The 24,898-nt window shown below is 43.3% G+C and overlaps 1 protein-coding gene across 1 annotated transcript; it reads right to left on the reverse strand.

The window, feature by feature from the left end:
- Positions 1 to 1,273: 1,273 nt before the first annotated feature.
- LOC141127736 (cell surface glycoprotein CD200 receptor 1-B-like) lies at positions 1,274 to 24,329 on the reverse strand. Its single transcript, XM_073614489.1, has 4 exons — positions 24,320 to 24,329; positions 23,928 to 24,224; positions 11,063 to 11,308; positions 1,274 to 1,767 (listed from the first exon to the last, which is right to left on the reverse strand). The coding sequence occupies exons 1-4, from the start codon at positions 24,327 to 24,329 to the stop codon at positions 1,661 to 1,663; spliced, it is 660 nt and encodes a 219-aa protein (XP_073470590.1). The 3' UTR covers positions 1,274 to 1,660.
- Positions 24,330 to 24,898: the final 569 nt, after the last annotated feature.

Here is a 24,898-nt window from a genome sequence, read left to right on the forward strand (position 1 = left end):
TTTACAAAATTGCACGAAAAAAAAATTCCACTGTAAGTATAAACGGCTTTTTTTTAAAACTCTTTATTTAGAGAAAAAGATGCATTCCAACATTACAGATGCCTTTAGAATGACATGTTTAAGTTATATAAAAGGTATTGGGCATAGGACAGAACATTTATCTGTCATCCAAGTTTTACAACATTTATTTTTCTGTATGAAAATGTGTTAACTGAAAATATACTCTAACTCTGTCCTCACTCACCTCCTTTATTATTTTACTTATTCTCCTCTGTATTTTTCTCTGTAGAGCCCTGAGGTTTAGTCAAGGGGCTCCTCACCAAATTCCAGGGGTAGCTACCATAGTTAAATTGTTAGAGATCCATTGATTTCTCCCTACTACAAGTAGTAGTTGTAGTACGGGATTTCTCCCGTACTACAAGGCCAAACTACAAGTTTGGCCTTGTAGTACTTTTCTATTCTACCACTAGGTGGCGGGGCACTTAGTGGTACTAGATATGAGAAGAATAACTCAAGATCAGGTTATGAGTATATGGGGAATCTCAGACAATGGGCAGGGGTTTTCTTGAATCCCTTGGCCTGCTGGGACAGCCTATATATTTGGGTGGAGTCAGGTGATCTAGGTTCTGTGCCACCCGGACTGCCGTCTGGGTGGATGTGTGTGTCGTCTGCCCCGTGTTGCTAGGCCAGATATTGGGCCTATCCCGGGGGCATCTGGCTGCTAGGGTGTGTGAGGGCATATCCAGAAGTATAAGGGCAGCGCAAGGTTGGGACTGTGGCTTGCAGTCCAACCAAAAGTGACGGTTCTGCTGGCCGGACAACTAGCTAGGGATCCAGCAGGGAAGCGTGGGTAAAGCTTGAGGGAGATACCACTGCAAAAGCCTTGAGGAGCTCACGGGATTCAGAGTTAGTGAATCAGAGGGTCCGGTGAGAGACCAGGAGCTCAAGGGGCTGAAGAACTACAAGGAGAAGTTGTAATAAAGCTGAGAGAACTGTTATGTTTGTATTAGGAACTGTTAAGTACTGTAACCATAGGGGACAGCAAATCTGCAGGTGCAGAAGTGGCACCTTGCTGGGGCCTTTTCCCGTATGGCTGTCCTCCTTTTAAAGCCTCTGAGTCTGCCTTTTAAATTTGCAACTACTTAAGGGTTTCCTCGCTCCAACCCTCTTTCCCTTGCAAAATATAAAAGGACTGTTAAAAGAAATAAAACCTCTTTTGCATCCAAGAAGTGTCTGGCGCCCAATGACTTACCACCTTTGCACCCACTATACCTCACAAAACAGGACAGACTGATCCTCTGCTGAGCCCATAGAGACTATCTGCTGTAAGATACTGTGTTGAGAGAGCTGCTGGGGACTGGGTACAATGCCACCAAGGGCCATGTGCTTTAGGACTGAGCTGTGTGCCTTACGCCAAGGCTGCTGGCTCAACCAATAAACTGAGCTGTTGTTCCTGGGAGCCTCTGTTCTATTGTTCTGGGTTGCTGTTCCAGTAATGCTGCATCAGAGACTTCAGAGATACCGGAAGGAGGCCACAGACATTGTCCATCATTGAACCATCAGTAATGGTGAAAGGCCTCTGGTCATTTGTACTTAATTTACTTGATCCTTTGGATTGCAAATACCCTCAAGAGGTCTACTTTAGATTATGTTTCTATTCCTACATAGGTATTGCCTTGGACTTGTATCTGCAGTATAAAAAGAGTCCTATGACAAGACAACTGAAGATGATGAGGCCAATAATCCTCCAAAAATAATGAGTACCACCTAAAGACAAAAGAAAAGGCACAGTGAAGGTTACTGTCATTGTTTATAATCATATTTACAATCTTGTCTGGGTTAGTTATGTCAATGATCTAATAATGTTATCTAAAGAAACACATACAGTTTCCATTGCATTGTGTAGTGACCCCTGCAGGAAGCCCTTTTCCATTGCAGCATGAGTCCCTCGCCTTCTCTATTGACACCCAGTCCCAAGTATGAATGTGATCCTATGGTAAGGTGGCCATATTTTCAAAATGAAATCTGGGATCATCCTATTGGCCACATCCACTTACAACTACACCTTCACAAACATCATATCCCCATTTGTAACCTCACCCACATAATCACTCCCCCCCCCCCTTTTACAACACACCTTTAAACCCACAAGTCTTACCAACAGGAGGCAGACATTCAAAGTATGAAGGCAATATAAACAGACTTCAATAAAAGGCACAATAAAATGCATGTAGCACATAGCGCACCACTGGCTGTACATCTGGAGGTGTGGCCAATAAGGTAAGTGTGGCTTCATGGTGTATGGCTTTTAGTGTGGTAATGAAAAATCCCCCAGCATTCTACAGACAAACTCCAGAACAGCTAATGGCAAAGGCATTAATGGGACACCTGATCAACAACGTCCACTAAAGGGCCCCAAGGTGACTTTGCTCAGGGGCCACAAATTAGAAAAGAGAAGGCATTAGCTGGGTGTGAGAGACTCAGGGGGGCCTCAGGCCCCAAGAGAAGAGGAGGAAGTGGTTACTAAAGCATCAGGCAGAGAGAGGCCTTCAAAGTTCTACTCAGAGGTCTTAGGAGATCTAGAGGCAGGACCAGGCTGGAGGTCCCCAGTGAGGGGCTTATGGAAGGTTCTGGGGCAACAGGCTGAGCTATGGATAGATGTGGTTCTGTAATCATCAGAATAATGTAACTGATAACAGTGCAGCACAGGTGGAGAGGACATTTTTTTTCTACTTATTGAACAGATATCAAAACACTTTTAATAGTATATTTCATAAACCAAAAGGGAGAAAATCCGCAAGGTTCAGTGTTAGGGTTTACATACATTTTAATGATGACAAACATAAGATATTTGTGCCAGCAGAGCAAAAAAAATAGGGTCCACTCCATCAATCCAAAGAGGAGAATTTCCTGTTATGCATTACTACTAGGAAAGATATATTTTTTCATAACCAACCTGTAAGAGAATATCCTAATTATGGGGTATTCAAAGTAGAACTATGGCCGTCCAGTGAAGTAAATATGTACTGCAGCAGTACCTAAAATTATAAGGACATTTATATATTTACAATTTTCTCTTAGTCCCCCTACAAAGTCCCTCAATACCTATTGGGCCCGCCAGTGAACCGGCATCCCAGGCGCACGGGAACCCGGCCACGGGTCCCATTGCGCATGCGCGCGCGTTCACGGGTTGTCCGCTGGTGTCTTTTGGGCTATTTAAACCTGCCTGTCACACTCCATCCCCGCTGTCTGCTCTACAGCGTTCTGGTAGTGTTACCTGATCTGATCTGTGTTTCCTGTTATCTGACCCGGCTTCCTGTTTGACGATCCTGCTATCTGCCTGCACCAGACCCTCTTGGCTTGCCTGACCATCCCTCTGCATTACCCCTGGTACCTCTGCTGTCCGAACGTTACTGACCACCGGCTTGTTGACCCTCCGCTGTGTTCATCAGCTTCCAGTCTGCTATTACCTGCTGTTGTTCCTGGTTCCAGTCCAGCTTCCAGTCTGCTATTACCTGCTGTTGTTCCTGGTTCCAGTCCAGCGTTCCAGGCTACCTTCTGCTGTGTTCCAGTCCAGCGTTCCAGGCTATTACCTGCTGTTGTTCCTGGTTCCAGTCCAGCGTTCCAGGCTATCTTCTGCTGTGTTCCAGTCCAGCGTTCCAGGCTATTACCTGCTGTTGTTCCTGGTTCCAGTCCAGCGTTCCAGGCTACCTTCTGCTGTGTTCCAGCCCAGCGTTCCAGGCTATCTTCTGCTGTGTTCCAGTCCAGCGTTCCAGTCTATTACCTGCTGTTGTTCTTGGTTCCAGTCCAGTGTTCCAGGCTATCTTCTGCTGTTGTTCCAGTCCAGCTTCCAGTCTGCTATTACCTGCTGTTGTTCCTGGTTCCAGTCCTGCATTCCAGTCTCTGTCCTCAGTCTACTCCTCAGACTACTGACTCCAGAGGGTGCCACCACTACTGGACTTTCAGCAACCGTTGATCCTGCCAGGCACCCATACCACTCTTCACTCCTGGCCCTCTGTCTCCATTCCAGGGGAACGGGAGTGGGAGCTGTAAGGGAGGTCTTTTCCTGCACTTCAGGCTCACAACCTACCAGGTACATGACAGTAGCAGACAGCCATGTCTGAGCCTGAGCAGGGAACGTCTCCCATGGAGGAACTCTGTGCACACCTGGCAGGATTGACTGAAGCAGTCAAGAATCTGCAGCAAGGATACACCAGACTGGAGGAACGAGTGTTAACCCTGTCTAACCCCATTGGGGCCCAGGGAGCTACCTCTGCTCCTGCTCCTTCAGTTGGGCCTTCCTCAACGGTGGTGATGCTCCCTCCGGAACCTAAGGTTCCCACACCTGAACGTTTCTTTGGAAATCGCCATAAGTTCAGAGCCTTCCGCAACTCCTGCGAACTGTTTTTTGCTCTTCAGCCACGTACCTTTTCCCTGGAGGCTACAAAGGTGGGCTACGTGATTTCTCTACTCTCTGGTGACCCCCAAATCTGGGCCCATCGCCTCTTAGAGCAAAAGGACATATCTCTGACCAACCTCTCCACTTTCTTTAACGCACTAGGCCAGTTATATGATGACCCCCAACTATCTGTAACTGCAGAGGCGGCTCTACACACCCTTCAACAAGGTCGCAGAGCAGCAGAGGATTATGTGGCTGAATTCAGGAAGTGGAGTGCGGATACTAACTGGAACGATGCGGCTCTCCGTTATCAATTTCGGTTGGGACTTTCTGATCCTCTGAAGGATGAACTGGCCAGGGTGGGTACACCACAGACTTTAAATGCTTTAATCGATCTAGCTATCCAGATCGATCGACGCCTATGAGAGCGCAGGTCTGAGAGAGCTATGGGGTCTTCTCGTCCAACTTGGGTTACACCTAAGGTTCCCCATCACCCATCATCAACACCACCTACCTCCACGCTTAACTTACCTGAGCCAATGCAATTAGGAGTCCTGCGGCCTTCACTCACCCCAGAGGAACGACAACGTCGTCGAGCAAATAACTTGTGCCTGTATTGTGGGGAACCCAGGCACTATGTCAGGAACTGTCCCCTCAAACTTCGTAAGTGTTTATCCCTATCTACTGACTATGTGACATCTCTGGTTAAAAATACCACTCACCTTGCTCTTCCTCTTCTGCTACAGCTTCCAGGGAAGAATCTACGAATCACCGCCATTATTGACTCAGGAGCTTGCAGCTGTTTCATGGATTCTCATTTTGCCATCCAACACCAAATACCCTAAAGCCCATGGACTTTCTATCCAGCTAGCTGATGGGACCGCTATCAAGTCTGGACCTGTCACCCAAGAGACTATGCCAATACCCGTTTTCGTTTCCAACGCCCATCAGGAACAGCTGCGCCTGGACATTATCGCTTCACCCCTGTTCCCCATAATACTCGGCATGCCATGGTTACAGGCCCATAATCCGGACATAAATTGGATCACGGGTGAGGTGACCTTTCCGTCTCCTTACTGCCAACAGTTTTGCAGAACCCAGAACATCCAGGAGAACTCTACTCTGTTGTGCCTAGATACAGATACTAGTCTACTTCAATCCATTCCTTCCGCCTATCACGATTTCCGGGACGTATTTAGTAAACAGAGGGCAGAGGTGTTACCCCCTCACCGGGCCTATGACTGTCCCATTGAGTTACTTCCTGGTGCTGAAATTCCTTTTGGAAGAATATTTCCCCTGACTGAGGTGGAGCAAGGAGCATTGAAGGAATACATTGACAAAAACCTCAAAAGAGGCTTCATTCGGCCATCCACGTCCCCCGCAGGTGCAGGCATCTTCTTCGTGCAGAAAAAAGATAAAACCCTCAGGCCGTGTGTGGATTACCGCGAACTAAACAAAATTACTGTGAAGAATCGGTACCCTCTCCCCTTAGTACCAGAGTTGTTTCAGAGACTAGGGACGGCTACCATATTCACCAAACTTGATCTCCGTGGGGCCTACAATTTCGTTCGTATCAGGGATGGAGACGAATGGAAGACCGCTTTTCATACCCGTTATGGACATTTTGAGTACCTCGTGATGCCTTTCGGCCTGTGTAATGCCCCTGCCACATTTCAATACTTTATTAATGATGTGTTACATGACTTTCTAGACCTGTTTGTCATCGTCTATTTAGACGACATATTGATTTTCTCTTGTTCCCTTGAATCCCATCGCAGGCACGTCAGAAGTGTTTTGGGCCGACTTCGACAACACGGTCTATATGCAAAGGCTGAAAAATGTGAATTCGAACAGGAAAGTATTCCATTTTTAGGGTTAGTCATCTCCAGTAAGGGCATTAAAATGGACCCCCAGAAGGTCACGGCTGTTCTAGATTGGCCAGTCCCGACTGATAAGAAAGGAATCCAGCGATTCGTTGGATTCGCTAATTTTTACCGCAAATTTATTAAGGGGTTCTCAGCCATCATTGCACCCATCACACAGCTTACCAAACAGGGTACACGCTTCCATTGGTCGGCCGAGGCTCAAAAGGCTTTTGAGACTCTCAAGGGCCTTTTCACCTCCGCCTCTGTACTGAAGCATCCAGATTCCTCTCTGCCATTTATTCTAGAAGTGGATGCATCTGAAATTGCTGTAGGAGCAGTATTATCCCAAAGACAGGGAACCAAAGCCCTGCTGCAATCTGTGGCTTTCTTTTCTCGTAAATTATCCACAGCAGAGAGAAATTATGATGTAGGTGACAGAGAGTTGTTGGCAATCAAGTCGGCATTGGAGGAGTGGCGCTATCTGTTGGAGGGTGCCGCTCATCCAGTTTTAATCTTTACAGATCATAAGAACCTGGAGTATTTGAGGTCTGCAAAGAGGTTGAAACCACGTCAGGCCAGGTGGGCTCTCTTTTTCTCCAGGTTCTCCTTCCATGTCACTTACCGTCCTGGCTCCAAGAATACCAAACCTGACGCCCTGTCTAGGATGTTTCACAAACCTCAAGAGATTTCCCCTCCAGACACCATTTTGTCTCCAGGGAACTTTCTTCTACTTCAGGGAAACCTGCTTTCCCAGATTAAACAGGCCTCCGCAGAAATAGAATCTTCCATTAAGACAGAGCTCCAGGTTAAGGATGGGTTATTGTGGCATGAGAGTAGGATCTTTATACCTGAAACACTACAAGTTCCAGTACTAGAGCTTTGTCACGATCATGCGCTGGCTGGGCATTTCGGTGTGGCTAAGACCACTGATTTGGTTCAGCGCACCTTCTGGTGGCCTCAGCTGCGCAAAGATTGTAAAGAGTTTGTAGAGTCCTGTACCACCTGCCTTAGGAACAAGGGGCACAAAACAAAGACATGGTGTCTACTAAAACCCTTGCCTGTCCCAGATAGACCCTGGAAAATGCTCTCAATAGATTTTATTGTAGAACTACCCCCGGCTGGGGGCTTCACTTCAGTCTTTGTCATAGTGGACCGGTTGTCGAAGATGGCGCACTTTGTCCCAATGAAGGGTACCCCTTCAGCTACAGAAACAGCACAAGCATTCATTAAAGAGGTCGCCAGGCTCCATGGGGTACCAGTTAACATCGTTTCAGATCGAGGGGTACAATTTACCTCTCGATTCTGGAGGGCTTTGTGTAAAACCTTGGACATTGAACTCTCATTTTCATCGGCTTATCACGCCCAGACTAATGGGCAAACAGAAAGAACAAACCAGACCCTTGAACAACATTTGCGCTGTTTTTCTTCCTTTGCCCAAGATAATTGGATTGCTGTTTTACCTTTGTCCGAATTCGCTTATAACAATTCTATTCATTCTGCTATCAAGCAAACTCCGTTTTTTGCGAATTATGGTTTCCACCCCTCATTTTTACCAAACTCTCTTCCAGAATGCACAGTACCCGCAGTCCAGGAGAAATTGGATTTCTTTACCTCTAACAACCAAATTTTACAGGACACCATGACCAGAACCCAGGAGTACAACAAAGCAACCTTCGATAAAAAGAGGCGAGGTGAGCTCTTACTTGCACCTGGGGATCAGGTATGGTTGTCCACCATAAACCTCAGGTTGGCCTGCCCTTCCAAGAAATTAATGAAGTTGCATATGAACTTGAACTCCCGGATTCACTAAAGGTACATCCAGTTTTTCATGTGTCCTTGCTTAAACCATCTATTACTAACCCATTTCCAGGTCGAAGTACGGATCCTCCTGATCCAATCCTGGTAGATGGGGAAGAGGAATTCGAGGTGGAGGCTATCATGGACCACAGGAAAAGAGGTAACCAAAATCAATTCTTAATAAAGTGGAAGGGGTTTGGCCCAGAGGAGAATTCTTGTGAACCAGAGGATAATATTCATGCTGAAGACCTGTTACAAGCCTTTAAAACAGCTCATCCAGAGAAATTTTTTCAAAGGGGCATCCGGAGGCTGCCCCTTGGGGGGGGGGCAATGTCACGAAGATCCTGCCAGTAACCGGCGTCCCAGGCGCACGGGAACCCGGCCACGGGTCCCATTGCGCATGCGCGCGCGTTCACGGGTGCGGTCACGTACGGGCACGTGCGCGCGCACTCCCGCTGGTGTCAGGCGGGCTATTTAAACCTGCCTTTCACACTCCATCCCCGCTGTCTGCTCTACAGCGTTCTGTGAGTGTTACCTGATCTGATCTGTGTTTCCTGTTATCTGACCCGGCTTCCTGTTTGACGATCCTGCTATCTGCCTGCACCAGACCCTCTTGGCTTGCCTGACCATCCCTCTGCATTACCCCTGGTACCTCTGCTGTCCGAACGTTACTGACCACCGGCTTGTTGACCCTCCGCTGTGTTCATCAGCTTCCAGTCTGCTATTACCTGCTGTTGTTCCTGGTTCCAGTCCAGCTTCCAGTCTGCTATTACCTGCTGTTGTTCCTGGTTCCAGTCCAGTGTTCCAGGCTACCTTCTGCTGTGTTCCAGCCCAGCGTTCCAGGCTATCTTCTGCTGTGTTCCAGTCCAGCGTTCCAGGCTATTACCTGCTGTTGTTCCTGGTTCCAGTCCAGCGTTCCAGGCTACCTTCTGCTGTGTTCCAGCCCAGCGTTCCAGGCTATCTTCTGCTGTGTTCCAGTCCAGCGTTCCAGTCTATTACCTGCTGTTGTTCCTGGTTCCAGTCCAGTGTTCCAGGCTATCTTCTGCTGTTGTTCCAGTCCAGCTTCCAGTCTGCTATTACCTGCTGTTGTTCCTAGTTCCAGTCCTGCATTCCAGTCTCTGTCCTCAGTCTACTCCTCAGACTACTGACTCCAGAGGGTGCCACCACTACTGGACTTTCAGCAACCGTTGATCCTGCCAGGCACCCATACCACTCTTCACTCCTGGCCCTCTGTCTCCATTCCAGGGGAACGGGAGTGGGAGCTGTAAGGGAGGTCTTTTCCTGTACTTCAGGCTCACAACCTACCAGGTACGTGACAGCTGGATGGATATCTTTTCATGTGACAACATTGAAGAAATGACACTTTGCTACAATGTAAAGTAGTGAGTGTACAGCTTGTATAACAGTGTAAATTTTCTGTCCCCTCAAAATAACTCAACACACAGCCATTAATGTCTAAACCGCTGGCAACAAAAGTGAGTACACCCCTAAGTGAAAATGTCCAAATTGGGCCCAATTAGAAATTTTCCCTCCCCGGTGTCATGTGACTCGTTAGTGTTACATGTCTCAGATGTGAATGGGGAGCAGGTGTGTTAAATTTGGTGTTATCACTCTCACAACCTCATACTGGTCAATGAAAGTTCAATTTGGCACCTCATGGCAAAGAACTCTCTTAGGATCTGATAAAAAGAATTGTTGCTCTACATAAAGATGGCCTAGGCTAAAAGAAGATTGCCAAGACCCTGAAACTGATCTGCAGCACGGTGGCCAAGACCATACAGCGGTTTAACAGGACAGGTTCCACTTAGAACAGGCCTCACTATGGTCGACCAAAGAAGTTGAGTGCATGTGCTCAGCGTCATATCCAGAGGTTGTCTGTGGGAAATAGACTTATGAGTGCTGCCAGCATTGCTGCAGAGGTTGAAGGGGTGGGGGGTCAGCCTGTCAGTGCTCAGACCATACGCCGCACACTGCATCAAATTCACCTGCATGGCTGTCGTCCCAGAAGGAAGCCTCTTCTAAAGATGATGCACAAGAAAGCCCGCAAACAGTTTGCTGAAGACAAGCAGACTAAGGATATGGATTACTGGAACCATGTCCTGTTGTCTGATGAGACCAAGATAAACTTAGTTGGTTGAGATGGTGTCAAGCGTGTGTGGCGGCAACCAAGTGAGGAGTACAAAGACAAGTTTGTCTTGCCTACAGTCAAGCATGGTGGTGGGAGTGTCATGGTCTGGGGCTGCATGAGTGCTGCCGGAACTGGGGAGCTACAGTTTATTGAGGGAACCATGAATGCCAACATGTACTGTGCCATACTGAAGCAGAGCATGATCCCCGCCCTTTGGAGACTGGGCCGCAGGGCAGTATTCCAACATGATAACGACCCCAAACACACCTCCAAGATGACCACTGCCTTGCTAAAGAAGCTGAGGGTAAAGGTGATGGACTGGCCAAGCATGTCTCCAGACCTAAACCCTATTGAGCATCTGTGGGGCATCCTCAAACGGAAGTTAGAGGAGCGCAAGGTCTCTAACATCCACCAGCTCTGTGATGTCATCATGGAGGAGGGGAAGAGGATTCCAGTGGTAACCTGTGAAGCTCTGGTGAACTCCATGCCCAAGAGGGTTAAGGCAGTGCTGGAAAATAATGGTGGCCACACAAAATATTGACACTTTGGGCCCAATTTGGACATTTTCACTTAGGGGTGTACTCTTTTGTTGCCAGCAGTTTAGACATTAATGGCTGTGTGTTGAGTTATTTTGAGGGGACAGCAAATTTACACTGTTATACAAGCTGTACACTCACTACTTTACATTGTAGCAAAGTGTCATTTCTTCAGTGTTGTCACATGAAATTATATAATAAATTATTTACAAAAATGTGAGGGGTGTACTTCAGGCTAAACATGAAGATCCGAAGCCTCAGGGGTATGGGGATCAAAAGGGTTAATCATGTCCATTAGGAGAGTCTAACATACTTTCCATACACTCACCAATTTTACCTGATAATACAATAGACTGGCTCCAGAGATTCACAAATGTGGGATGAGACACAAGGCATGTCACGTTGTCTCCATTAGACTTGTATGTGCTGATCACTGTCCAAGTATCATCCAAATCTTTAATTTTGGTTATGTTTATATCATCTGAATGTGGGGTCCAGGAGATCTCTGCAGCCGGGAATCCACCACTTGCTCTACACTCCAGAGATCCATCACTGTTTATATCCAGAGACACAGAGGGCTGAGCTGGAGAAATAAAGAACGCATTATTAAACCATATGTTACTAAATAATTGTTGTCAATGGTTTGTCAGATGTACAGATAAAACTTTCTTTGAAATATGCATATTAGGAGTAGGAAATGAGTTTTAATATAATAAAGAAGATGTCAGGTATGGATATTTTTTACACAGTTACGCTTGTCCTGATTGGACCAATGTAAGTATCGTATTTTTCAGCGTATAACACGTACTTTTTTCCCCTTAAAATCAGGGGAAAATCGTGGGTGCTTGTTATACGCAGATCCCCGCTGATCCCCTGCTGATTGTGAGTGGAGGAGCGAGCGCCGCCGATATACATACATAGCCAAGTGTACTCGGCTAGGCTCGGCTAGTTCCGCTCACGGTCACGCCTGGCCCCGTCCTATGATGGACATAACACAGGGACTGGGCGTGACTATGAGCGGAGCTAGCCGAGCCTAGCCGAGTACACTCGGCTATGTATGTATATCGGCGGCGCTTGGCTCCGCTCACAGCTACACCCAGCTAAACAAGCAAAGGACCGCATCTGGCCCCTGACTACAGTTTGGAGACCACTGATGTAAAAACAAAGGAGGAAACCTACTTTCATTGAATACTGTAAGTTTATACAGAAGCTGGTAAATGCTGGTTCTGGATGCATTTGGAGTTACAGAAGTTAGAAATAAGTCTTAGTGGGCTAGTATTGGTGCTGATAGGGTGGTCTTGGACTTAATAATAATCATATCTGTATACAAGATACTACTATAAACAGTAACAAAGCCTTAATACTACCACACTAAAAGAAAATGAATGGTAAAGAGGGAAGTACACCTATACAATATTTCTCCTAAAACCCAACTTCAGGTGTGGCAACATTTACCCCTACCCGGAATCTAACCACCCTCTGCCATTATGTTTTTTACATTTTCAGTATACATACCTTTATTCCTGGTGTCTTTTGGACAGTCACATGACAACAGGATCCTCTTTTCTGACAGGGGCAATCCTAAATACTGCAGAGAACCGAGGTGACATTATGATGTCAGAGCCATTCTCTGCAGCATTGTACTGTGTGAGCCAAAGCCAATGTCGTGACATCTTTGGTTTCAGTAATAACATAAAATGGGGTTCTAATCTTTGCCCACTAAAAAAAAATTTGTCTGGACTTGCAATTTAATTGTTTACCACTCCTGCACCCAATGTGATTGAAGTAATTCCCCTATTGGGAGTGTCAGACCTGAAATAAAAGAAATAATGAGGAAGAGAGGAACAGCTAATGTAAATTATCCTGTCTGCAGCTCTGTTAGTCTTGGGTTTCATGCACCAGAGGTACAGGGGAGGTAAAAGATACACATAATTAAAATTAAAGCTCACAGAATACTGTAAAAAGAATTACAATATTGGAAGATTTTGAAGGACACTAGTGGAAACAGACTGGCTACAGGCACAAGACAGAAAGTGGCCTTTCTAACTACCAAAGGGCTTGCAGGCATTCCTCTATGGTCTCCAGGGTCACTGGGGAAGCTATGGATACTGCCACTCAATGTGACCCTAGCAGCCATCTTGGGTCAGGCAGAGTCTATTTAAGGCCCTGGCTCTCAGGTTTGGCACACATTTCGTTTGTGAGGAGTGTAGGCACAGGTCATCCATCTGTCAGGGACATTATTAGCAGCAGGGAAAGGTTCCAGACAAAAGCTTAGGACTCAAAATCATCTTGGACATCTTCCTGTTTGGGTAAGGGATGGTCGGGCCGCATTATGCTGCTCCAGACAAATGCTGTCACTTCGGCAGATACCTGCTCTGCTACACGCTTCTGGCTTTAAGTGTTGTGAGTGTTCTCTCGTGCCACAGACTTTCACACTGGCGGCTGGGGGAGGGTCCTGGGGAGGGGAGGGTCCTGGCTCCTTACCACAGTTCTAACAATACTGCCTGACAGGGCTGTACACATGTCTTGGCCACTGCAATTTTTTTTCAAAAAACTTTTTACAAACTCACCAATTGAGATCAACGGAGGTCTCACCGCAACCATGAGGCAAATGCTTGGCTTGCAGTTGAAGCATGGTCCCACAATGTAACATTTTCTGTTCTGCAATTAAAAAAAAAAAAAAACTCCCTAAAAGGCAAGAGAAGTAGAGTCTTCTGAACACCTGCCAGTCACTGTTATAAAGCACTCTGAAAAGTGGTAAGCGTTAAAGAGCCATTAAACAGACTTTCCTTTTTACTTTGGTTTTGTTATCCAGAATGTAAGATAGCAAATTGAGTAATACAACTTTGCAGTAAATGCAGAGTGTACATAAATATATAAATATTCTACTCTTTCCCCGAAAGAGCAATTTTGTGTTTTTTTTCTCCCTGTACCTGATGATGGAAAGAGGTGGTCAGAACAGGGAAGAGACTACCAGTGCTCTTACTTTATTCACAGAGGAAATCACAATAGATTAAACTGGTTACTAAATATTTAAAGTGTTGCACTGTCCTCTATTTGGGTTGTTAGGCTAAATTTCGTTTTTGGCCTTATTGTAGTCAGTGGAGCAGTGATCTGTAGTTTTTGGTTGGTCAGGGCTTCCTAAGCTGGGTGTTTGATTTCTCCTACCTGCTTCTAGGAGAAGCTTCCAGAATAAACAGTAGGGCAGAGAGAGTCAAATATCCAGTTATAAATATTTATTATGTTTCAGCCAATCACTGGAAGGGGGTGTCCAGGTAGCTGGGGGGGTGATCAATGTTTTGGGAGGTCTGAGTGTTTTTTCCTCTGCTAGGAGGGTTCCAGTTCTCTTGGGGCTTCTGCCCCTGGGAGGCAGCTATACTAAGACAAGATTTGCAGTTTGGGCCTCAACAGGTGCTGAGCTGAGGGCCTGGGGAAGATTAATCATTGCTGGAGGGCACTGTCCTAAAGTCCCGGTCTGGAGAAGGATCCTTTTTATCCCCATCACCGTGGAACTACCTTTGGAAGGTGGGTGGCAGTCAGCTCCTGGGACATTGTGAATAAGACCTACAGCGGGGCTTTCATATGTGCCTGCAGCTATAAGGATTTGTGCTAGAAGTTGTTTTGGAATATCCTGAAGAATACCTGCTAACTTTTTGAGATGGGAACGAGGGACACCAATAAGCAAATGTATGTAGGCATAGGACACACCCCCTGCCACTCCCCTTAAATGAGAATTATACAAAAAAGATTATTAGTTTAACCCACAAGTGCATTTTTTTTACCACTACTATTCCTTTATACTGGCTTTTGAAATTTACAAATGCAGCATTTTAGAAATTGGATACTTAATGTGATTGTAGCCATATTAGTGCAATTGTGACAGAGAAAATTGAGTACTGTCTGTGATACTTTTTTTATTTGCACTAACATACAATTTTTCAGGACAAGCTTTTGGGGTATGTCCCCTTCTTCAAGGTCCAAGCAGTACTGATTTACAAATTTTTAAGCAGAATGTTAAAAAAAACCAAAACACATCTCTGAGGGAAAGGAGAGAGAGAAAAAAAGAGAAAACAAACACCTACAAATCAATGGTAATACAGATAGCAGCAGAGTTAGTGAGATAAGGCAGAGGAAGAGCTATAGAATGGAGGGGGGAGGGGGGGGGTGATAGTCACAGAGGGGTTGTAAAACTTTAGAATAATGGGTAAGGAAACCGATATCTAATTTCAGGCCATTATTTTTTGTGTCAAAAAGAATTATCATTCTTAGTTTTCCTTTCCTGGATAGTTCTGAAATTCCCTTTAAGAACTAAAACATTGAGGTCTTCTATAGTGTGGTCCGGTTGTGAGAAGTGATGTCCCACGGGTGTGCATAAACTGTCTTCTTTATGTTCCTTGATGGTATGTCTGTGCAAATTCATCCTCGCTTGCAACTTCTGTCATGTTTCACCAACATAAGATCCTTTGCTGCACCTTTTGCATTGGATATGATATACAACATTACTTGAGGTACAGTTGTAAGATCCCATGATATTGAAGGTCCCATTTGTGTGTGTGACACTTTTGGATAGATTTATCTGGTTGCATAGTTTGCAGCGTTTTTTATTGCAGGGTTTGCTTCCATTATTTGTGACTCCATAATCAGAGTGAAGTTTCCTGCTGATTAGTTTGTGTCTGAGGTTGGGTGGCTGTCTGAAAGCCAAAAGCTTTCAGACAATAGCAGATAGTAAGCCATATATATATATATATATATATATATATATATATATATATATATATATATATATATATATATATATATATATATATATATATATATATATATATATATATATACATAATGTTGATCTGCGCTATCTATCTATCTATCTATCTATCTATCTATCTATCTATCTATCTATCTATCTATCTATCTATCTATCTATCGATCTATCGATCTATCGATCTATCGATCTATCTATCGATCTATCTATCTATCGATCTATCTATCTATAGATATATAGAGACTATCGCTTTAAGAATTTGTGATGCACTTTCTTGCTTCTTTTTAGACACAGAGTTTTCAGTCTGTGATGACCTTCACCGCCAGATAAGAAGCCCTTTTTGCTCCAAAAATGGACAGTCTTATCTAGCTGGTCTGATCCAGTACCTTTATGGTAGCACCCATGTTTTCTTTAACTTTCTATCAGTCACATAATGTAACCATCTATTTAACTGTTCCCTTGCTGTTAAGAAGATATGAATGCTGATTGGACTAAACTATATGGTCACACTTATAACACGCCTAGAGCCTATGCATATTCATGAAGTATATATTGTTAAACTTGATGCTTGTAGGTCAGAGACACTTCCTTTTTCATTCCACCCGGTAGAGCTGGAAGTCGGTGTGTGTTGTGTCTCTCCACTGCAGTGTATGAATAAAGCACCTACCTTTTAGCTTAACACAGTTACAACGTATTCTTAAATTTACGCATGAATCATCGATCTGTGCGAAAGTTCAAGAGACTAATTTCAAAATTTTTGCTCGGTGGTACAGAACGCCAGTGAAATTGAAGAGAATCTTCCCTGACTCCTCTGACTTGTGTTGGAGATGTCAGAGAGACAGGGGTATGATGTTACATATTTTCTGGAAGTGTCCTAAACTAGAGAAGTTTTGGACAGAAATTAGACGTATCGTTCAAATGTTTATGGATAGTGAAACACCAGTAGACCCTGCTTTCTTTCTTCTCCATGTGTCTCATATATCAGAGAAGACCTACAAGAAATCGATTATTCGTCATCTTTTAGACGCTGCTAAAGCATGCATACCCCTGACCTGGAAAACATCGACGCCCCCGACAATAGGAATGTGGTTGCGTAAAGTAAAAGAGATTAACAAACTAGAAGACCTGGTCCTTTCTGCGCGACACCAGCAGGAGCGTTACTTTAAGACTTGGTCACTTTGGAATGTGTTTATGGTTTCAGGGGAGGGAAGCACCCTCCTTGACATTAATCTGGGTAGTTAGAGGGAGCACTTATTTTAAGGTTCTTAACTTAATCCTCCTTTTGATACATGAGCACAAATGAGGTACATTTCCATGGAGGAGCTTGACTTTTCCCCCTCCCCTCCCCCCCCCCCCTTTTTTTTTTTTTTTTTTTGCCGTTTTGTTGTTTTGGTATAAAATATTTTCTTTTGTATAAAATAGATTAAGACGAGTTCGAGACTACAGGATGGTTGGACAGGGGATTCTTGGTTAAGAATATTTTGCTGATGAGTAGTGTCCGGGTAGCAAATTAATTTACTACATGATATGATTTTATTGTGATAATGGATGTAATATTTGCCTGATCTACTGTATATGTATTTGAACTTGTCTTATGATGGAATAAATAAAATAATTGAAAAAAGAATAAAGCACCTACTAATATTTTACAAAGATCTGGATCTACTATCTCATCTGAATGTCTTGCTTTGGAGACTCCCTAACCTGATTTAACAGAATGGTGCCTTTCGACTCGGATACAGTCCGGTGGGCTCCCAGCCAGAGAGACACCAAACTCATGTTGAACAGACAAGTGGCCACGGTAAGAAACTGTTATTCTTACCTATTCTGCTCTCTGTGGCGAGTAATTAGTCGGTGTCTGGGGTCCATTGGCTGAAGGGGTCTTATGCTATTGATGAGATGGTGAGATTAAGGTAAGTTTAATTGTAAACTAAAGTAATGTTGATGTTACACAGTTTGACCCAAATAACTCCTTTACTTTACCTGTTGCAGAAACAATAGAGCTGATAATAATTATCAATGTTGATGTTTTGTTTCTATGCTTGGGGTGTCAATAGATTTATGAGACTTGTGAGAAGGTCTGACCAGAGGACTGTAGTAGTGAGCCTGTGTGGCGAGTAATGCCTATGTGCCAAGTGAACAGGCCTATGTGGCCAAGTGTAATAAAATGTGCCATTTGACAGCTACTGTGTGTAGCCCAGGAGAAATTTTGGGTGACGACCCACAAATTTTGTAAGTAGAGACTCGAGAGTGAGGACTCTAGATTGGGAGCACGGCTCTCCCATGGACCTCTCGAAGCCGGAGAGGTAGAAGTGGCACAAGTGAATGACAGACATGACAGACAGATATGGACAGTGGTTAAGACACCAAGACTATTATAGGCTGGACCAAAACAGAGCTGATCTAATACCAGCAGAAGGAGTTATGATCAACTTGGGTTTCTGTGTATGTTAGTTTATTGTATGGCAGATTGACAGAGTTGGATGAGAGGAGTAAATGTGTACAATATTGGATTTTTGAAAGTATGCAACGTGATGGAACTTTAACTAGTTATGAGCCTGACAATGTTTTTCTAATGCATATCACTGATGGGTCTAGCAAAAGAGAATTAGACCAGGCAATGCAAGTGTTATCTAAATGTTTAAGAAATTATTGATAAGCAGAAAGATAGCTAAGTACGGTTGAGCTGAAAAAAAATAAGTGTGAGAATTCATTGGCGATATGAGAAGTCTGCTCGTCTTTTGCAGTTTCCTCACCTTCTCCTCTCGTGTATTTCTGTGTAAGAAAGGAGTGAGGCGTCCCTCCCTTTCACATTGCTGTGTAACATTGTGTATTTGTAGAAAGGAGAAACAGGCGGTTTGCAGATATTTTCCTAAAAAGATGGTGCCCATCTGAAGCCAGAGATTTTTGAACATCTAAGTACTATAGAAAGTTGTAAATGAGAAAAGTGAACAATACAGAAGAGTTAAATTGTAGGTACTGAAACTGAGGAAATGGTATATGAGAAGGATGAGAAGTTTTTGTAAGAAAGTCTTTGTAAGTTTAACTGAAAAATCATTTGTAGAAGAGGAGAGAAGTGAGACGGGCATCCAGCTTCCCCCTTTGACCCCCCTTAATTCTCCTTCTTCGATGGACACATCCTGTGTGAGAGACTGTGTCTGTAAAATGTTAACTCTTGACCAGCTATGAAATTACTAGTATAACATGTGATGTTCAAATGTGAGTGATATACAAGACCAAGGGAAATGTTTAACTATGTTGCAGAAGTGAAATAGTTGAAATTGTTAGTTTTTGTTATGTTACTCTAGGATTCATTTTAAACAAAGAAAGAAAAGGCTGATTTAAATTCCTAAAAGGTAGCTATGATTGTTATAATTATTTAAATGTTTAGTTCTCCATTCCAGCCTACTGAGCGTGAAAAGGGAAAAGGTTCCACACACTGATAAGACCAGGTTGATTTAGTATTTTAGCATGCCAGAATATTAAAGGAACTATGCAAGTTAAGAAGCAGTAGTTGGACAAGTAAGCACATGCCAGAAGAGAGAAATCAGAAGGTTATTGATGGTTTAAAGAAGTAGATAGGAAACATGAAAGTGAACTAGAAGAAAGTGGACAGAATGTTGTAGAATTATTAATAAGGATTACTGGATGTGAGACAAGAAAAGGCTGAGAATGTTTAAATTACTTTAAATGTGTCCAGTCCATGGCAGAGGCAGTAAATGTAGATGTGACTGAGTACCAACTTTATTGCAATTATAAGGAAACAAGGATTTGAATGGGCTTTGCTAAGACAAGTGCACAGTAGCATTGAAGCCCAGAGAGAGGAGAGAAAAGAGAATACAACATACAGTTAATGCTTTTATAGCCTAAGATGAGGAGCAAATGTTTATGCTCATCTGATGCCAGAGACCAGCAACATGAATAAAAAGATGGTAATGAAGGCAAAGATGGGGCTGGTGCCAGTACTTTAGCATTAAGTTCAACTGAGAGGTTTCCAATTTGTCTGAACAGTCTTTCCCTGGAGGTTGGCTTTCCAAAAGATTGTTGTCATGTTTTCTGTATATCCTGCATTCTTAAATGGTGTGAAACCACCTCATTCTGCCCTGTTGACCGCAAACCCTTTCAAACCATGTATAAAATAGATCCGGTTTGGTGGATGCACCAAGATCCATGTCGTGGCAAAAACACAAAAGAAAACTGCAGCTGCAACCTGTGCCAGTGGTGCTGTACAAAAGGGAAGATATGTTTTAGAACAGATGTTATGAAGAAATATGCAAATGAAATCTTGAAAAGAGCAAGGACAAAACATTTGTCATCAGCAAGGCTGATAGCAAGTATGAAGCAATCCTGCTTGAATTAGGAGAAATAGAAGTGAAAAGATGTACTACAATCAATTCTGCCAGTGTTTTCTTAGAGAGAGAGAAGACCTTGAAGAGAAGGGTGGCCACATCTGCTCTGAACTCATGGAAGAAGAAATGCAGGAAATCTGCCCAGTAAAGGACCCTCCTGTTGAAAATTCTGATCTGATCCTGTTTGCAGAGGGTTTACACCTGTAGAAAGATGGAGTCCCAAGAATGGCATATGCGGTGACAACATTGGAGGAATCGATTGAGACCCAACTACTCCTTTCATCACTTTCAGCGCAGTTTGCCAAAGTGGTAGCACTCACAAGAGCTTGTGAGACGGCAAAGGATCAAACAGCCAACATCTACACTGATAGCAAGTATGCTCTCGAAGTAGTCCATGATTATGAACCCATAAGGAAGAACAGAAGATTCACAACTGCTGCAGGAGAACCAATTCAAAACTGGAAATATGTTCAAGAACTTTTTGAAGCAGTCACCCTCCCAAAGGAAGTAGCCATCCTGAAGGTCAAGGCACATACTGAAGGACAACCCATGGAAGAAAAAGGAAACCAGTTGGCTGATCCTACTGCCAGGAAGACTGCTGAAACACCAATGGAAGCAATCATGACCCTAATCACTGATTTTGCAAAGGAATAAGCCCGTAACACATTGAAGAAAAGGAAGAGAACAAATACAAAAAGCGAAGGAACTGATTAAGAAATTGCAAGAATCTTCACCTGATGATTGGAATGAAATCATTGAAAGGGACAGAGCAAAGAAGGATCAAGATGGTGCTAAGAAAATGGAATATGTGTCCCATCTCAAACAGAGAAAATGATCATGCAACTATCCCATGGCCCGAGTCATGTAGGCCATAAGGCAATGGAGAGAAACATAAGCAAGGCTGGATGGTTTATTCAATACTCCAGAAATGCATGTCAAGACTTTGTTGAGGGATGCATAATCTGTACTAAAAACAACCCAGGAAAACCGACCAGAGTAAAACATTTGGCCAAGCCACTATTCCCTTTCCAAAGACTTCAGATTGATTACATCCAATTGCCCAAAACAGGCCAATATCAATATTGGCCTGAAAACACATGTCACTGCACACATGTTCCCACATAGTAAAAACACCTGTCCCCCATAAATTTAACAGTAAAATCACATGTCCCAATGATTATCTGCACACATATGTCCGTGATCACCTGCGCACATCTGTACATGATCATTTGCGTACATATGTCCGTGATCACACGGACCAATTATTATACACTTAACGGGATTTTTTTTACCAAAACATGTAGCAGAATACATTTTGGCTTAAATTTACGGCAAAATTCGATTTTATTGGATATATTTTAAAATAGAAAGAAGAAAATATTGTTTTTTTTTCAAATTTCCGCTCTTTTCTCGCTTATATCGCAAAAAATAAAAAACGGAGTCGTGAATAAATACCACCAAAAGAAAGCTCTATTTGTGTGAACAAAATGATAAAAATTTCATTTAGCATGAACGCGCAATTGTCACTGAAAGTGCGAGAGCGCTGAAAGCTGAAAATTGGTCTGGGAAGGAAAGGGGTGCCCAGTATTGATGTGGTTAATATCCATACCAGACCTGAAGGGCCTGGTATGGAATATGGGGGGACCCCCAGGCAATTTTTTTTTTTATTTTGGTTCGGGGTTCCCCTTAATATTCATACCAGACCCAAAGGGCCTGGTAATGGACTGGGGGATCCCGTGCTGTTTTCAATTACTTCTTTTATCTGTATTGCCGGGACTGACAATTCATTATAGCCGCGTGTACTTTTAAATGACTTTTTTTCTTTTAGAACTGTAATTTTGTGCAGGGACTATTCTAAACACAGGAAAAATGTGCCACTTTACAGGCATACTATAGACACCCCCCAGGTACGAAATTTAAAGGAATATTTCACTTTTTTTGTTTCACTTTAAGCGTTATAAAATCACTGCTCCTGAAAAAACTGTAGTTTTTAAACTTTTTTTTGCATTGATACATGTCCCCTGGGGCAGGACCCGGGTCCCCAAACACTTTTTATGACAATACCATGCATATAAGCCTTTAAAATTAGCACTTTTGATTTCTCCCGTAGACTTTTAAAGGGTGTTCCGCGGCTTTCGAATTTGCCGCGAACACCCCAAATTGTTTGCTATTCGGCGAACAGGCGAAAACCCAATGTTTGAGTCGAACTTACGCTCATCCCTAATATCCAGTGCCTTGAAAAATTATTCATACCCCCTGACATTTTCCACTATTTGTCATGTTACAACCAAAAATGGAAATGTATTTTATTGAGTTTTTTTCTGTAATAAACCAACACAAAGTGGCACATAATTGTGAAGTGGTAGGAAAATGATAACTGGTTTTCAAAATGTTTTACAAATAAATATGTGAAAAGTGGAATTGAAAGCATATGGTACAACTGCAAACCTACCAAGACAAGGCCATCCACCTAAACTGACAGGCCGGGCAAGGAGAACATTAATCAGAGAAGCAGCCAAGAGGTCCATGGTAACTCTGGAGGAGCTGCAGAGATCCACAGCTCAAATAGGAGAATCTGTCCACAGGACAAATATTAGTTGTGAACTCCACAAATCTGATCTTTATGGACAAGTGGTAAAAAGAAAGCCATGGTTGCAGTTTGCGGGAAGCCATGTGGGGGACACAGCAAACATGTGGAAGAAGGTGTTCTGCTCAGATGAGACCAAAATTTTACATTTTGGCCTAGAAGCAAAACCCTAGGTGTGGCGAAAAACTAACACTGCACATGCTCCTGAACACACCATCCCCACTGTGAAACATGGTGGTGGCAGCATAATGTTGTGGGGATGCGTTTCTTCAGTAGGGACAGGGAAGCTGGTCAGAGTTGATGGGAAGATGGATTGAGCCAATACAGGGCAATCTTAGAAGAAAACCTGTTAGATTCTGCAAAAGACTTTAGACTGGGGTGGAGGTTCACCTTCCAGCAGGACAACGACCCTAAACATACAGCCAGAGCTACAATGGAATGGTTTAGATCAAAGCATATTCATGTATTAGAATGGCCCAGTAAAAGGCCAGACCTAAATCCAATTGAGAATATGTGGCAAGACTTGAAAATTGCTGTTCACAGACGCTCTGCATCCAATCTGACAGAGCTTAAACTATTTTGCAAAGAAGAATGGGCAAAAATGTCACTCTCTAGATGTGCAAAGCTGGTAGAGACATCCCCAAAAAGACTTGCAGCTGTAATTGCAGTGAAAGGAGGTTCTACAAAGTATTGACTCAGGGAGGCTGAATACAAATGTACCCCACACTTTTCACATATTTATTTGTGAAAAATGTTGAAAACAATTTATCATTTTCCTTCTACTTCACAATTATGTGCCACTTTGTGTTGGTCTATCACATAAAATCCCAATAAAATACATTTATGTTTTTGGTTGTACCATGACAAAATGTGGAAAATTTCAAGGGGTATGAATACTTTTTCAAGGCACTGTAAGGGGGGATCTGGGAACCTTGATTGTAAGGAAAGAATGCAGGGGAACTCTTTTGTAAGGAGGGACTTCTGCGGACTTTGATTTGAGGAAAAATCTGTGCACTCTAATGTAAGGAGAGGGCACTAACTATAAAGGGAATGCTGGGGACGTCGATTTTGGGGGAACTCTGTGGATTCTAATGTGTAAGGGGGGAAAACTGGAGACTCTGAGGTGAGAGGGGACTCTGGGGACATTGATGTAAGGAGGAAATCTGGGCACCCTGATGTATAGAGTAATGGTGGGAACTTTGATGCAAGGGGCGGGCTCTGATGTAAGAAGGGATTCTGATGTTCAAATAATATGTATGCCATATGGGGGTTGAATTGAGGGGGTGGCAGAAGGATGGTGGTAAGGCCACCAAAATGCACCTTCACCTAAGTAGACAAAAATCCTTGCACTGGCCCTGCACCTCGTCCTGTTTTGCACTATAACTATACTTTATTAGGATGATTACATTTCTGGTTTGTGATATGTATATATACAATATGGTAGAAAGCGTAGTGCTAAATCTGAACTGACCTTCTCACTGTGGTGAAATCAGATATTACTCACCTAATACTTGTAAAATAGTTGTTTTGATGAAGGTCCCTTCACAATATGATATCTCACAGGTATAATTTCCTCCATCAGATATCTGGGTGTTCTGGATGGTCAGTGTTATATTGGTAAATGTCATTCTTGTACTGCAGTTGTTGTATATCTGGGGTCCTCTTTTGGAAACGTCAGCATATGAGGATAAACACGAAGAATTATTAATGTGATGGATCTTCCATATAACTCCCGTTATATTTCCAAGATCCTCTTCACGTTGTAGTACTGTAGAATTACCTTTTCTCCCCACCACAACATCTGGAATCAGAAGAATCAAAAGTTTTTTTTTTGTTAGCACGCTGTTTATTGACCTTTAAAGTCATGCATTATGTATAATCACCAGGACTCTTTACCATTAGGCATGTCGATTTTGGTCTAATATTTATATACAGTACATATACAGAGTCTTTTTAGCAGACAGTATTGGAACCTTATCTGAGATTAAAATGTGGATTGTCATTCTCAGTCTGGAAATGCTAATTGCCTGGCTGTCATGCTCACCCTTTTCTATATTTTTAGTTACTGACTCATAACAAAATGATATATGATCACTTCTGACTTTCCTTGCGTTCCTGCTCCAGGACTACTTATATTTCAAATGCAAACCCCCCCCCCACAAACAAAAAATGGTTGATCATGCCAGAAACATGGAGCCACCCTGTGTCTTGTATATAAGCCCTCTCAGTTCTTATCTTAGTCTACAACATCACCTCCCCCTAAGTGTGATATAACACACACTTGCTCATTGCTTAGTCTGACATATACTATAGAGGAGGGGAGGTGCCTAACTGTCATGGGTTTTGCACTTATGAATATGGTTTGCTGAATTCATGTTTTGAGGGGAATTGTTACCCCAAAACTTTTGAATGGATTTGTAATAAATGCATTTTTTTTAAACAAAATAAGATTACGTTGGTTTATTACTCTGGCAG

Source organism: Aquarana catesbeiana, linkage group LG02 (genome assembly GCF_042186555.1).
Source record: "Aquarana catesbeiana isolate 2022-GZ linkage group LG02, ASM4218655v1, whole genome shotgun sequence".
Taxonomy (NCBI): Eukaryota; Metazoa; Chordata; class Amphibia; order Anura; family Ranidae; genus Aquarana; species Aquarana catesbeiana.

What these genes read in the sequence shown, in the direction of transcription:
- LOC141127736 (XM_073614489.1), bottom strand. An exon ending in AACTATTTTACAAGTATTAG is followed by an intron (nt 11,309 to 23,927) that starts GTGAGTAATATC and finishes TTATTTCTCCAG; the next exon opens with CTCAGCCCTCTGTGTCTCTG. An exon ending in CCAGTCTATTGTATTATCAG is followed by an intron (nt 1,768 to 11,062) that starts GTAAAATTGGTG and finishes TTTTGTCTTTAG; the next exon opens with GTGGTACTCATTATTTTTGG.